Source organism: Dasypus novemcinctus, chromosome 4 (genome assembly GCF_030445035.2).
Source record: "Dasypus novemcinctus isolate mDasNov1 chromosome 4, mDasNov1.1.hap2, whole genome shotgun sequence".
Classification (NCBI taxonomy): domain Eukaryota; kingdom Metazoa; phylum Chordata; class Mammalia; order Cingulata; family Dasypodidae; genus Dasypus; species Dasypus novemcinctus.
In genome coordinates this window covers 110,227,480-110,240,539 of record NC_080676.1, presented here as the reverse complement: position 1 = coordinate 110,240,539, position 13,060 = coordinate 110,227,480, and the positions used below count along the sequence as shown (strand labels likewise).

General features: G+C 33.2%; 1 protein-coding gene across 16 annotated transcripts in view; it reads left to right on the top strand.

Annotated features, from left to right (window-relative positions):
• The window catches only part of EPHA6 (EPH receptor A6), a 975,172-nt gene that overhangs the window by 590,780 nt on the left and 371,332 nt on the right, over nucleotides 1-13,060 (top strand). For all 16 annotated transcript variants that reach the window (XM_058296026.2, XM_058296023.2, XM_058296024.2 and 13 more), the window contains one exon: nucleotides 1,050-1,174. In XM_058296026.2, coding sequence (XP_058152009.1) covers nucleotides 1,050-1,174 — 125 coding nt within the window. The remainder of the gene's footprint in view (nucleotides 1-1,049; nucleotides 1,175-13,060) is intronic.

The following is a 13,060-nucleotide window of genomic DNA, read 5'->3' as shown; positions in this document are numbered from 1 at the left end:
AGTATAAATGAATATATAAATTTATTATCAATACTCAAATTCCCCTTCATAAGAGTAGTAGCATTTTGCATTTCCACAAGTAACAAATTAAAATGTTTTTTTCCCCATAGTCTAGCTAATAAAATGAATTGTTAGCCTTTTGGATTTTTTTCAATCTGATAGGTGTGAAATGGTCTATTTCCATTTCTTTATATGAATATGTTTTAATATCTTCTTTTTTTATACCTGTCACAAAATTTTTGTAGTTTGTGTAGTTTAATTTTCATTTCTCTATATCAGTATGTTTTAATATCTTTTTTCATAAACACTACTGTTTTAAAATTTTAACTACTTAAAAATGAAAATATTTTGTTACAGGTATAAAAAAATAAGCTAAGACATCTTTGTTCCAGGTAAATATTGGAAATTGAACACCAGATTACTTTAGTTTAGGATTGGATTGTTTAAACAATGTTACATGGGGAAAAGACATAGGATTCTGAAATAAGTTTCAGAAGTTAAGTATTTCAATTTTATTCAAACATTGCAAAACCATAAAAAAGAAATAATCCTCATATTGATCCACAATGCTGTAGGAAAGTAGTTTGTAGTAAAAAAATTTTATGAAGTACTAAGATATCTTGATAATAAAGGAAAATCTATCTAATTGCAGTTTTTTGTCCCTAAAGTATATCATATAATTTCAGCGTTTTTTTTTCCTAAAATAGATTTAGAGTTGGTAGAACACAGTAGACTAGTTTTTCATACTTCTTGTCATACTACAGATCCAAAGTCAGTTTAAGGAAAAAAATTCCTCCTCTGACAAGACCACAGAATGATGAGTGCTGGCCTTTGTTTTCTTTTTGTCCCCTAATAGCGTTTCCAAATATATTTCAATTTTTATAGAGGTTGAACAGAATAGATTCCAAAATTATTTTATTAATTTTGCATCAACAATTGGTGTCTTCTTCAACAAGAATTATGTTTTCTTTGGAAGAGAAAATATTAAAGAAAGGCTTATGAAAAGTGATTCCTGCCAATTAATTCTTAGTTATTTTCTTTCCTTTCAGCACCTTCCCTGATAGGTGTGGTAAGGAAGGACTGGGCATCCCAAAATAGCATTGCCCTATCATGGCAAGCACCTGCTTTTTCCAATGGAGCCATTCTGGACTACGAGATCAAGTACTATGAGAAAGTAGGTCTTATTTGGAGCTTCCTGAAACACTAAATATACATATATATACATATATGTATATATTCAGCATGTTGTTATACTATATTAATTTACTTTAAAATCTGTTCTTCTTTGGCTTAACCTCATACCTAGTGTTTCTTTTAATCCTTTCTAATTCATTATGTGCTTATAATTAGTCTTGTTTCATGTCAGATTAAAATAGAAAATGCAACATGTTCAGCTCTGTCTTGATCTACTCTAGAGAGTTTTACAATATAGTAAGAAATAGTAATTCCTTCAACCTATAATTTTATTTCCTTAACATTGTTTCTGTATTTCATTTGGGAAAAATTGTAAAATACAATTGCTATAATATGAGGCAAGTTAGTGTAGCCCATATACTTTGCCACTGAGTTTAAAGATACAGCCCTTACCTTAAACCAAGCCAAAGGATGTTTTAAGGGATAAATAGAAAAGTTGTTATGAATGAAAATCAGCCCATCATATTTTGTAGAAACTAGTAAGTCAATCTAATGGATAAATCAATTGCTAACCTTGATTTTCATTTTTAAATATCATTTAAAATAATTCTCACTACAATTTCCCAACTTATATACAACCTTACCTTTATTGAAATTGCTCTTTATACTTTTTTTTCAATTCCTAACCATTATAATGTTCTTGCTATAGATATCAAACATAACACATAATGAATTTTGATAATGTTTCATTGTGCTAATACTATCTCTGGACTATTGAAAAGGGGAACATTAAATAGTAAATTTTTTTTATTTAAAAAGGAAATATAACTTATAGTAATGTACTATAGTAAGACAAACTTGCATTTCTTTAACTTACTAGAAGCAAAGAAACATCACAGATAAGGTTTAGGTTTCCTCTGAAGAAATATATGGAAGAGGAGAAATAAAATCCTACCTTTTTCTATTCTACTGATTCAAAGCAATGTAGCTTTGATATGGGAAGCAGCAACTCAGTATCATAGTCATATCCATTTTTTACACTCTAGTTATTAAAGCATTCTGTAGTGAATGAAAACTGTCATTGTCATTAACTGATATGGATAAATCCATAGTCTAAGACAGGAGAAATTTACTGAATATAAATTGGATTACAGAAACTGCATACTGGCTATGCCACCATATGCTCAGAAATCCTACTTTGGTTATCCTTTCAAATATTACAACGTGTGGCATGCTGTCAAAAGGGAAAAAAAAATTATATAAGTTCATCCCACTAGTTGATAGAACTTCATGTACTCAAAAATTCTGATTATGTACAAAACAATGCATGTGTGTGTATACAAGAAACTTAGTATTTTCAGTGTTTTATGGGGGCTATATTTCATATGCAGAAAGGTATTGTCTCATTTTCAAGCAATTTTTATTTCATATGTTGAGGAGAGAAATAACTTGTAATATTTACAATTCAATACAAATCATATAGATTTAATAAAAGGGATATCACCAAAATCAATACATAAGGAATAATATTCTGAAAGATGCAAATTGACATAAAATACCATGTTTACTCTTAGATTTGAAGCATTTGGCTTTATTACATAAAATTTTGTTTTAATGATGGCATAGATAATGTTATGAAGGGATTTATTTTGTAAGAAAATGGCAATGATCCAAGGCTAATGGATAAAACAAGCACTTGAAAACCAAAGATTCCTAATTCATGTTCTGACTGACTACCAATATGCATGTGGCCAGGGAAAAGTCAATTAATCTTTCTATGTCTCAGACTTCACAGTTAGAAAATGGAAATAAAGATATCTGCTCTTCTGGTGGGTTGTGAAGATTAATTATAAATAGACCTAAAGATGGAAGGCATTTAATCAGTATTAACGATCATTTAAGCAAGTTATAGCAAAATATTTGGCAATTAATATAATACAGTGCAGAATCAGAAAAAAATAGCATGGTGATTGTGTTCAAACTAAAAAAAAATTAATTTTCATAAATAAAATGAGTGTATAGACAACCAATAAGATTTTAGAGTATCAAAACCTTTTAGAGAGAGCATAAAATGGTTGACAGCACTAAAATTTTTCTCAACTATGACTTCAAATTCTATTTATCCTCTTCTCATGTCTGCATCTATAACATGATTTCTCCTTCCAAGGAAATATTTTTGATAACTTTTATGAGGGAAACAATATAAAACTCTTAATTAAAAGTCTAAACCTTCTTTATAATAAGCTAAATATCATCAAGTAAGAAAAGAAAGATGCAAGAAGTTATATATAAAAAGATCTAATTTTGGGGACACAAATATTCCCTCATACATGTATATTTGTGTGTAAGCACACACAATGAGTATAGAGTAAAATAGAATAGTGTGTACTCCAGGTTGTTTCAAGAGTTGTCTTTTTGGGGATAGGGGTAGCATATGTGGATGGAGGCAGGGAAGAGAAAGGGAAGTATAGAGTACTAATACATATGGATGGCAGATGAATAGATGGATGTATCCTAAAATGTCTTAGTAATTGTCTTGATTGAGTTGCCCAAATGCAGTTCCTGAGGTAAGGATTTGTGTGCCAATGATTAAGAAAATTCCCAGACAACTGGGAATGTGGGGAAAGCAAGACTATGAGGGAAGATGCTAATTAAACTCAGTGTGACCAAAGAGAGCTCTGGAATCTAAATTACATTCAGAGTCCCTTCTGTGGAGCCAAAAAAGGTGGGCTTCCATACTCTAGCTCCAATCAAAACTTGGCTATAGGCCTTATTAGAGGGTGTACAGAAAAAATTCACAGGAACTTCTGGTTCCTGTAGCAGCTCTAGTAGCTAAAACTGAAGTCCCTGAAAGTCACAGGTACAAGCCTTTAACAAGCAATACACTCAGCAGCTGGGAAATGGAAAAAAGAACAGGTAAAAGGGATCCAAGGAAATTTGGTGGAGCACTAACTATTAGCTAACGTAGCTAAATGCTCAAAGAACGATGAGATCATTTTCATCCTTGGCTTATTTTAATATTAATATTCTTTCAGTCCTTAATATTGGTGCCATGGCATTTAAATTTGCATTTCTTTTTGATCAAGTGTAACACAGGAGGTGAAGCCTGGGAAGGTTGACCAAATTCTTTGATATTCCAGAGAAACCACATGCGAACCAAGCGTCAGTCATACCTTTATTACTTATTACCATAACCCAGTAGCCAGAGAAGCTCTGCCCACTTACAGGAAAGAGTGGTGGCCGGCTGGAAGATGCCACCTCAGGCTCTGTACTGTGCTCTAGCTTGTCTAACAGACACAATTGGCTTTTGTATGGTTACAAAACAGCTGGACACAAGGGTTACCAGTTAACAATTACCAAACCTCCTGATTATTATCACAGGTGTCCCTTCAATACTTCTATCCATCTCCCTGTTTATGAGGGTTGGTGGTTGGCCACACCAACCCATTCTCCTTTACCCTACATCAAGGTTACTCTGTATTTGATCCATACTTGATCCACAACTGATCAATATGTATGTTGTTTTCTGGAAATTTATGCTGTTTTAGTTTTCATTGTTTTAAGTGCATTATTCCATAAACCAGAAAACTTAAGTTTCCTGGAATGTGAAATGTTTATAGATATGAGGTCAAACAACATCCTATTGTGACCAGTGATCTTTTCTCAGAGAGGGTGAAATATTGGAAAAATCACTGTGGCAGTCTGATATTATTTTATGAATCCCCAAAAGAGTTTGTAAACTAGTCTATTCCTCTGGGTGTGATGCCCTTTGATTGCATTAAATTCAGTTGAGGGGCCTTTGTTTAAGTTACCTGTTAAGATTGATTTAGGGCTTTTTGATTCTACCACATCAGTGGGTGTGGCTTAGATTGAGTCCCTGCCCCGTTGCTGGGCCTGATATAAAGGAACTCAGAAAGACACAGGAAGAGAGAGGACTGTCATTTTTGATCCTGTTGCATGACAGAAAGGAGAAGGCTCAAACATCTGAGGCCCCAGGGAGAGATGAACCATTTGCCTAATAGTTTAAAGCTGAGATTAGGAAGAGAGTAGAACAGTCAAGATTGATATAGGAGGCCCGGAAAGAAACAAGCCCTATACCAGGAGAGAGAGGACTATAGGATCATTTAAGCACAAAGCCTCAAGAGGCTGGGCCCATGTTGATCAAGAAGAGAGGTGAGCTCAGAGGGGAAGGCAGAGACTGGCCAGAGATCAGTAGCCATCTCACTGTAAGAGGTAGAAACTGACTTTGGTGAGAAAGCACCTCTTATAGTGCCTTGAGCTTGACTTTTTATGGCCTTGGAACTAAGCTTTTTCCCCAAATAAATCCCCATTATAAAAGCCGATCAATTTCTGGTATTTTGCATCAGCATCCCTTGGCTGACTAATACAAGTACCAATCTGGGTATTCAAAGATCTGGGTTTGGCTTGGACCTTAATTTTCTCGGCCTAGTTTTCTCATCTGTAAAAAATAAAGGCTTAGAAAAATAATGTCTTCCATTTCTGCCTCTCTCCAAATGCTGATATGATTGTGTCTATAAAGATACATTGATGTTATTCTATCCCTCAAATAACGGTAGTTTTTCACTTGTCTACTAATATATATAATAAATAACTTATAGTAAAGGTAGTTACATATTTATTTTTTTTAATTTTCTTTATTTTTTTAAAAAAGATATTTGTATCACGTAATTGTTACATAAAAATATAGGGATTCCCATATGCCCTGCTCCCTATACTTCCCACATTTTCCCACATTAAAAACATCCTTCATTAGTATGATATATTTGTTACAATTCATGAAAACAGTTTGGGTCATTGCCACGAAGCATGGATTATAGTTTACACTGACGTTTATACTCTCTCCTGCACAATTTTGTAGGGTGTGGCAAGATATGTAATGGTCTGTATCTGTCGTTGTAATGTAATTCATGACAGTACCCCAATTCCTGAAAATGTCCCCATATATCACCTGTTTTTCCCTCTCCCTGCCCTCAGAACATCCAGTGGCCACTATCTCCACATCAATGATATAATTTCTTCCATTGCTAGAATCACATTAAGTGGGACTCTCTTGCTTGCAGTTGTAGACTCTCTCAGTTCCTTGGGATGGTTGTTGTCCATCATCACCTCCTTGTTAGTTGTCCTTGGTGAGTCCAATGAACTGGAGAGTAGTTACATATTTAAATATATTCATTTAATTTTATTTACTTTTAAATTAAATATAAATATATATATTTTTAAATACCTCACCATAGGGAACAGTAATCTTGATATCATAATTATAAATAAAAATAAGACCCTGCTAACATGGTTGTTTTCTATGAATGTGTGCACAGGCATGCATGCATATGCATGTGTGTTGAGGTTAGTACTGGGAATGAAATGTACTGTTTTATTGGTTGTAGTTAATAAGATTACTTCTATTGAGTTTTAAAAATACTCATTTCTTAGTTTCATTTTCTCATACACAGAAGTCTTTCAAGTTAATATAGTTGAACATTAAAATGCACTTTAAAATAATGAGGAAAGTCAGGTATAAGTTACAAAAAAATTTGTATTTCCTATTTATTTACTAACAAGTTTTTCTCCAAAAACAAGCCTACTCTTAGAGTGAGGAAACTAAGACATCTGCCAACCAACCTCTCTGTCTCCACCTTTTGCCCAATTCACTTTTCTTCTTTTCTTTGTTCTTTTATTATATTTTTCAAAATTAACCTTGATCAGAGTTATTTCAGGGGTGTATCTGATTGTCCCACTAGTTTGAAAACCTGAAGATAGGGAATCATTTCTTCATCACTTTTGTCATCTAAACCCCATCAGTGTCATTTGGTCTCAAATTCTAGCTGAATTAGTGGGATTCTCTCTTTGTTCAGAACTCAATCATAGAGAATTTTTTTTTTTAAATCCAGCCATCTTGAGATTACCCCTAACAATTAGAAAGAAAGAAAAGGAAGGGAGGAAAGGAGGGAAGAAGGGAGGAAGGAAAAAAGAAAGAAAAAAGCATCCTGAATTTCCTGTTTCTACTTCTTTATAAGAGGTACTACTATTAACTACTATTAGTAACTAATTTTACTCCTCCCCTTTTACAGATGAGATAAAAAGGAGGGTAACTTCACCGAAATCACACAACCAGTAAGTGTGTGTTAACACTGGCCATGACACTTCATCACAATTGGATGTCTCCAAGAAGTTAGTGTATTTTCTGCTGAAGCCAGTTTTCTGAGTTCCCCAAGGCTAAACAGTTTACTAGTCTCTGAAGCTCATTTTGTGTCTGTAAAATGGCAGTGATAAACATACCTAATCTCATCCGGGTGTTGTACAGCTCCACTAATTAACAACTGGTAGCTCATTTTGCAAACATGAATCCCCCATAACAGTTGATTATTCTTACATCCAGTAGTTAAATTTACTGTGACTAGTAAAAGTCTTTCCCTTAAAATATTCCTATTAATTTTTTTTCCACAGTTGGCAGTTTTTAGATTTTGCTCAAGAAAACTCATCCTAAGAAAGGAAGCATTTCTTATATCCAGATGGTCAGTAATTTTCTATGTAAAATTCTGAATTAATTTAATTTGTCATTACCCACAGATTTTAAAATAATGTGTGTATGAGATTTAAATACAAATATATAATTTCATGACACTGAGAACAATGTATTGTTAAAAAGATGAAGAAATTTGTGGAAAGCTCCTCATTATGGGAAATATTTTCATCACTTGAAGATAATTTAAGGTAGCCTTTTCTGAGAAATGTTTGAATTCTTGCCCTCCCTTCCTAAGAGCCACATACTTATCAATATTAAAATTTGAACAATGTCTCTTTTTTCCTTCCCTTCCCTCTTATTCTGTTTTCTCAACATAGCTTTCCTCCTAGCAATTAAATAAATAGCCCTCATTTTTCTAATGACATATGATCAGCAAATTACATCTTTATGTAAATAAATATGAGACATTGTAGCAATAATCAACTTTAAAAGAAAAAAAATCCTTCTTTCCTTTTAAAGTAATCAAAAGACATTCTCCATCAAAAGACATTCTCCATGTTCTTTTTTTTGTAGTTCCTTCCCTTTTCCCAAAGGAAGAAGAGAATTTTCTTCACTGCCAGGAATTCTACCCTCACTTCCATTCTTTGTGTTACCTCTCCTATGGCCATCTACCTGGTATATTTTATAAATCTAAATGCAAACCTGAACATGATTAATATTCAAGGAACTAAGAAAAGCTTATGCTAGAGCCCTGGATATGGCTCACCTGTATCACATGAGGATCCTGTTGAAATGAAGATTATGATTTAGTCCATGGGCAGGGCAGGGAGAGAGGAAGGCAGGATGGGACTTTCCCTTTCTAACAAGCTTCAATGTGACGCCAGGACTGCTGGTCAAGGCCCACACTTATAGATGAAAATTTCTAGTGGCCCTGTTTCTCCATTACCTTTCTTTATCTCCTGAAGGTAGAGGGAAAATATAATTACAACCCTCCTAAAATATGCTTGTGAATTTATATATTGGTATATCGTTAATAACTGGCTAGAACCTCTGTGGACATGACATGATTTGTATGGTACTAGAACCAAAAGTATTAATCTCAAGCAAAATGCAGTAAATAGAAAATCAAGTCAGTTTCAGACACAATTTAAGATTTCTAATGGACTAAGCAAATTCTTAAGCTGGTAAATGAAGTTTCTGTGTTCTTTCTTTTCTTTTTTCTCAGTAACTCTTAATTGTTGCCATGTCCACCACAGAGAAATCGGATATGAGCATTTGGTACTAATTAAAATAACATTACCTGAAAGAAAATGAACAGCAAGGGAATTTCCTGATACAAACAATCATTATGAAAATTTCATATCCAATTTCCATGTTGTGCAGCAGACATTACCTATGGAAGCCTGCCTGGTTTAGTAAGCCCAGGGAGTCCCCACGGTGCCTAGAGCAGATTCTTATGGTAGCACGCCTGGGATTGGTGCCAGCACTGCATCAACAGCAGCATCTGCATGGTTTGAACAGATCACCATTTACAAGCATTTATTCCTTTGTATCAAACACAGAATGTGCACCCATGAAATTGCAAATGTCCAGTAACTACCCTACTTTTAAAATGTCTCCTGTTTCAAAAGTGTTGTACGACCTTTTGGTTTGGTTTGAGGAACAGATGTGTTTAAAATTAAAGGAGCTGGATTTAATTTGTCAAAGATTTGGTACATCTGAAGAAGGATAAAACAAAATTGATGTACACTGAATATACTTCATTAAAAACTTTGGAACATATCTACCTAAATTTATAGACTGAAAGAAATGCCATAAACATAATGAGCATCATAAGTTTATGTTTTGGCTTCTAAGAATAATAAAAAAATACTCTCTCCATCACTGCTCAGAGGCTCAGAGTGCCTGAGGTTCTTTTGGTGGCAATTATACCAATTGAGATTATGTAGTCACCAGAAGTGCAGGCCTAGCCCTGATGTTCTTGTGTAAAACTATGTAACGCTGCACATTAATCACACTTTTGCCAACTTGCCATGTTTCAGCTAGCTCTAAATTAAACATTTTAGTTCAATTTCACCTCCTAAAGTCCTATAATCATTTGCTTCCATATTCCTAGTCATACTTCCTCATCACTTCCCTGAATTCCATGTCTTCATCTCTCTTTGATGAGGTTAGACTAAATAAAGTTGTTTACCAATTCTGAAATTCCATGATTGCAGAAACATTACTTTTATTGCATCTTGCTTTGCTATGCAAGGTGATAGAAAATAATCAAGTAATGGCAATGAAGGAATAAGAAATTTGATGTTTACAATGAAAATATGAAATATGAAAAATTAGAGCAATTCAATTTCCCCAGCAATCTGGAAATCTGTATTTTTATAACAGAATTTACATTTCAAAGAAAGGAGGAAAATACAAGGCTTTTTAAATGATTAATTACTTACATAAATTTCTATGTCTCCTTATAGAAGCCTGATTGTTTGGAAGCAAGAAAATAATGCTAGGTAGTGTATAGCTTGAGGAGTAGATTTTAAAGAACCTGCAATATTAAATTATTAGAGGATCACAATGCCCCTTTAAGTTGGGAGTAGAGGTATAATAGAAACTGATTTTGGAAAAGCATTTAGGATAATACTCACCAAGAACCAGTGTAACCTTGGAGTTTCCAGATTAGTGTTTTTCTATTATTTTTTTATTCCTTCAGAAAATTCCTACCAGGGAGTAACAAGGACACTAATTCAGATTCCCTATAAACTTTTGATCTAGCTTGATGAAAAACAGACAAATATAATGCCTACACATAAAAACCAATTACTCAAATGCGACATTCACTCAAACTATCTTCAGAGAATTACACTTCCATCTATGGAAATTAATGGAAAATGCAAATAGAATGTTGTTCCTTTTGAAAACAAAATATAAAAGACAAGTGGCTTTCTATCCTAAAATGATTTTTTTTTTTAAAGTACATCCTACTCTGTAATACCTGTAGGTAATTTCTAATATAAATTTCAAGCTAAAGCTACAACTAGTCTTTGTTGTCTAATGCTTAGAAAATTCGCATTGATTGCCACCTGGCCTTATTAAAATGTTGACATGAGTCATACTCCCTGGAGAAAAATGTAAGATTTGGCTCATAGCAAATGCAGAAAAATACAACCATATTTTTGCCTATTCATAAACAATTGCCTTTTGGGGCTAAGAATGCAAACAATTACTAATTCATAATTTTACGTTTTCTCTTCTGATACTCTACAGCTACTCCCTTTTTAATTTAGCACTTAAGAAAATCTATAAATTGAACAGAGACATATTTATTTATTCTGAGTATTTTTAAATCTGTAATGGTACAAAAAATTTTATGAAGTTTACCTTGAGAGAATTCCTAAAAAAAGGTAAGGTAGCTGTTTAGAGTTGCATTGTTTAACTCCATTTTCCTACAGGAATTTGTTCTTTTATTTCTTTCAGAGAAGTAAGAGAAAATTCAAAGGTAGTTGTTTTGGTTTCTTAGAACTCCTGTAGCAAAGTACCACAAACTGGGTGACTTCAAACAACAGAAATTTAGTTTCACGGTTCTGGAGGCTAGAAGTCCAAAATAAAGATGTTGGCAGCCTCATGCTTCCTCTGAAGCCTGTGGCCTGTTCCATGTCTCTCTCCTGGCTTCTGGCAGTGGCTTGTCAGAAATCCATGAAATTGTCTGCTACGGTCTTCACCTGGTATTCTCCCATCTCTCTATGCCCAATTCTCTCCTTATAAGAGCACCAGTCATACTGGATTAGGAAAGACCTCATCTTAACTGATAATATCTTTAAAGACCCTTTTCCAAGTAATTTCACATTTAACAGTTGGGGAAGACTTGAACATGTTTTTTTTGGAGAATGCAATTCAACATAATAGAAACAAATCAGGGATTTTGGGGGGATTCCCCTGTAAATTGCTCCCTCTGATAAAGGCTTGTATGGAATGCTTTGTGTATATATATGTCTGTGTTTAAACTGTGCATTTTTAAGCACAGTGTTAATTGGGCTCTGTAGATTTCAAAATATTGGCATATAATGAAGAAAACATAACCTTTAAATAAAAATTTCCCTTAAAAAATGTGGACTACTCCATGCCTCTGAAGCCTGAAGGTGATTTGCACAGTTTTACTGCCAGAGGGGAAAGTCTAATATCCAATATTTGCAGCATATCCAGAGATAGGAAACTCGCCCTGTAGGAGCAAGGGAATCCTTGTTTACTCCAAGGCCAAGATTCTACTTTGTTGGATGAATTAGAAAATCAGAAATAGAAATAAGAAATGAACCAGCAGCTAAAATGTTTGCACATTTCTAATACTTGAATATATTTTCAGGTCTTCAGTGAAAGAAGAGGAAAAAAATCTTGGTTTAATATCTAAATTGGATTAGGAAAAAGACAAAAATCATGTATTTACTGAGTGTTTTACCCATATTAACTCATTTAAGACAAGTTAATTTATTGTCTAAATATATTTTTATTTCATTTTCTTATTAAGTTGTCAGGTGTTAAAATCTATAATAATAAAAACATTGTGTAATACTAGAACACGAAAAGTGACTATTGCTTATTTCATTTTTCTTCTTATTTCATTTTGGCTGACACTTTTGTGAATTCACATTCATACCAATGGAATAAAGTATTTGACACATATAAACAAAGATGTTCTGTGATTTAAAATCATAAAGCAACTGAAATAAAATTGAACTGGACAGTTCTACTATCAACTCTGTCCCTGTGTAACTGTAGACCTTGTATAAGCCCTTAAATTTCTCTTTGCTTCAATTTTTGCCAACCGAATTGTAAATAGACATATTATATTCTTTTTCAGCTCTTTTTAAGCACTTTTTCAGACTCAAAGGAAGTAAATTACTATCTAGTCATAGTGGATTTTGACAGACATAGGTTAGAATTCAGGCTCTGACACTAATTAGTTGTGTGACCACAGGCAACTATTTTAATTTCCCTAAGGCTTATTTTCCTAATCTGGTAAGATAGAAATGATAACAAGAACATAAGGTTATTATAAGATACAAAATAAATGAGACATTTAAATGTAAATCATTTTGATCAATGCCTAAAATATTAATCACTAAATATATATAACTTGCTAACTCTGGTACTAGTTTTAATATTGGTACCAAATTTGAATATGGATCCTTGTACAGAGTCATTTAAATCTTTTTCATACATGTAGAATGGCATCTTACACAAATTGCAGATATTATGATCAAAAGGACTATTGGTATACTATATATAATATGCTAATAAGTCAAGGAGGTATAAAGAAAGTAACTAATATGTATATTATAGATCAGAACCATTTCCTATATTTAAAAACTACCATTACATAAATATTAACCAATTGATTCCATCCTAAGTTACTTCATTGTCACAGTGTAAGAGGTTTTAACACAAGTATAT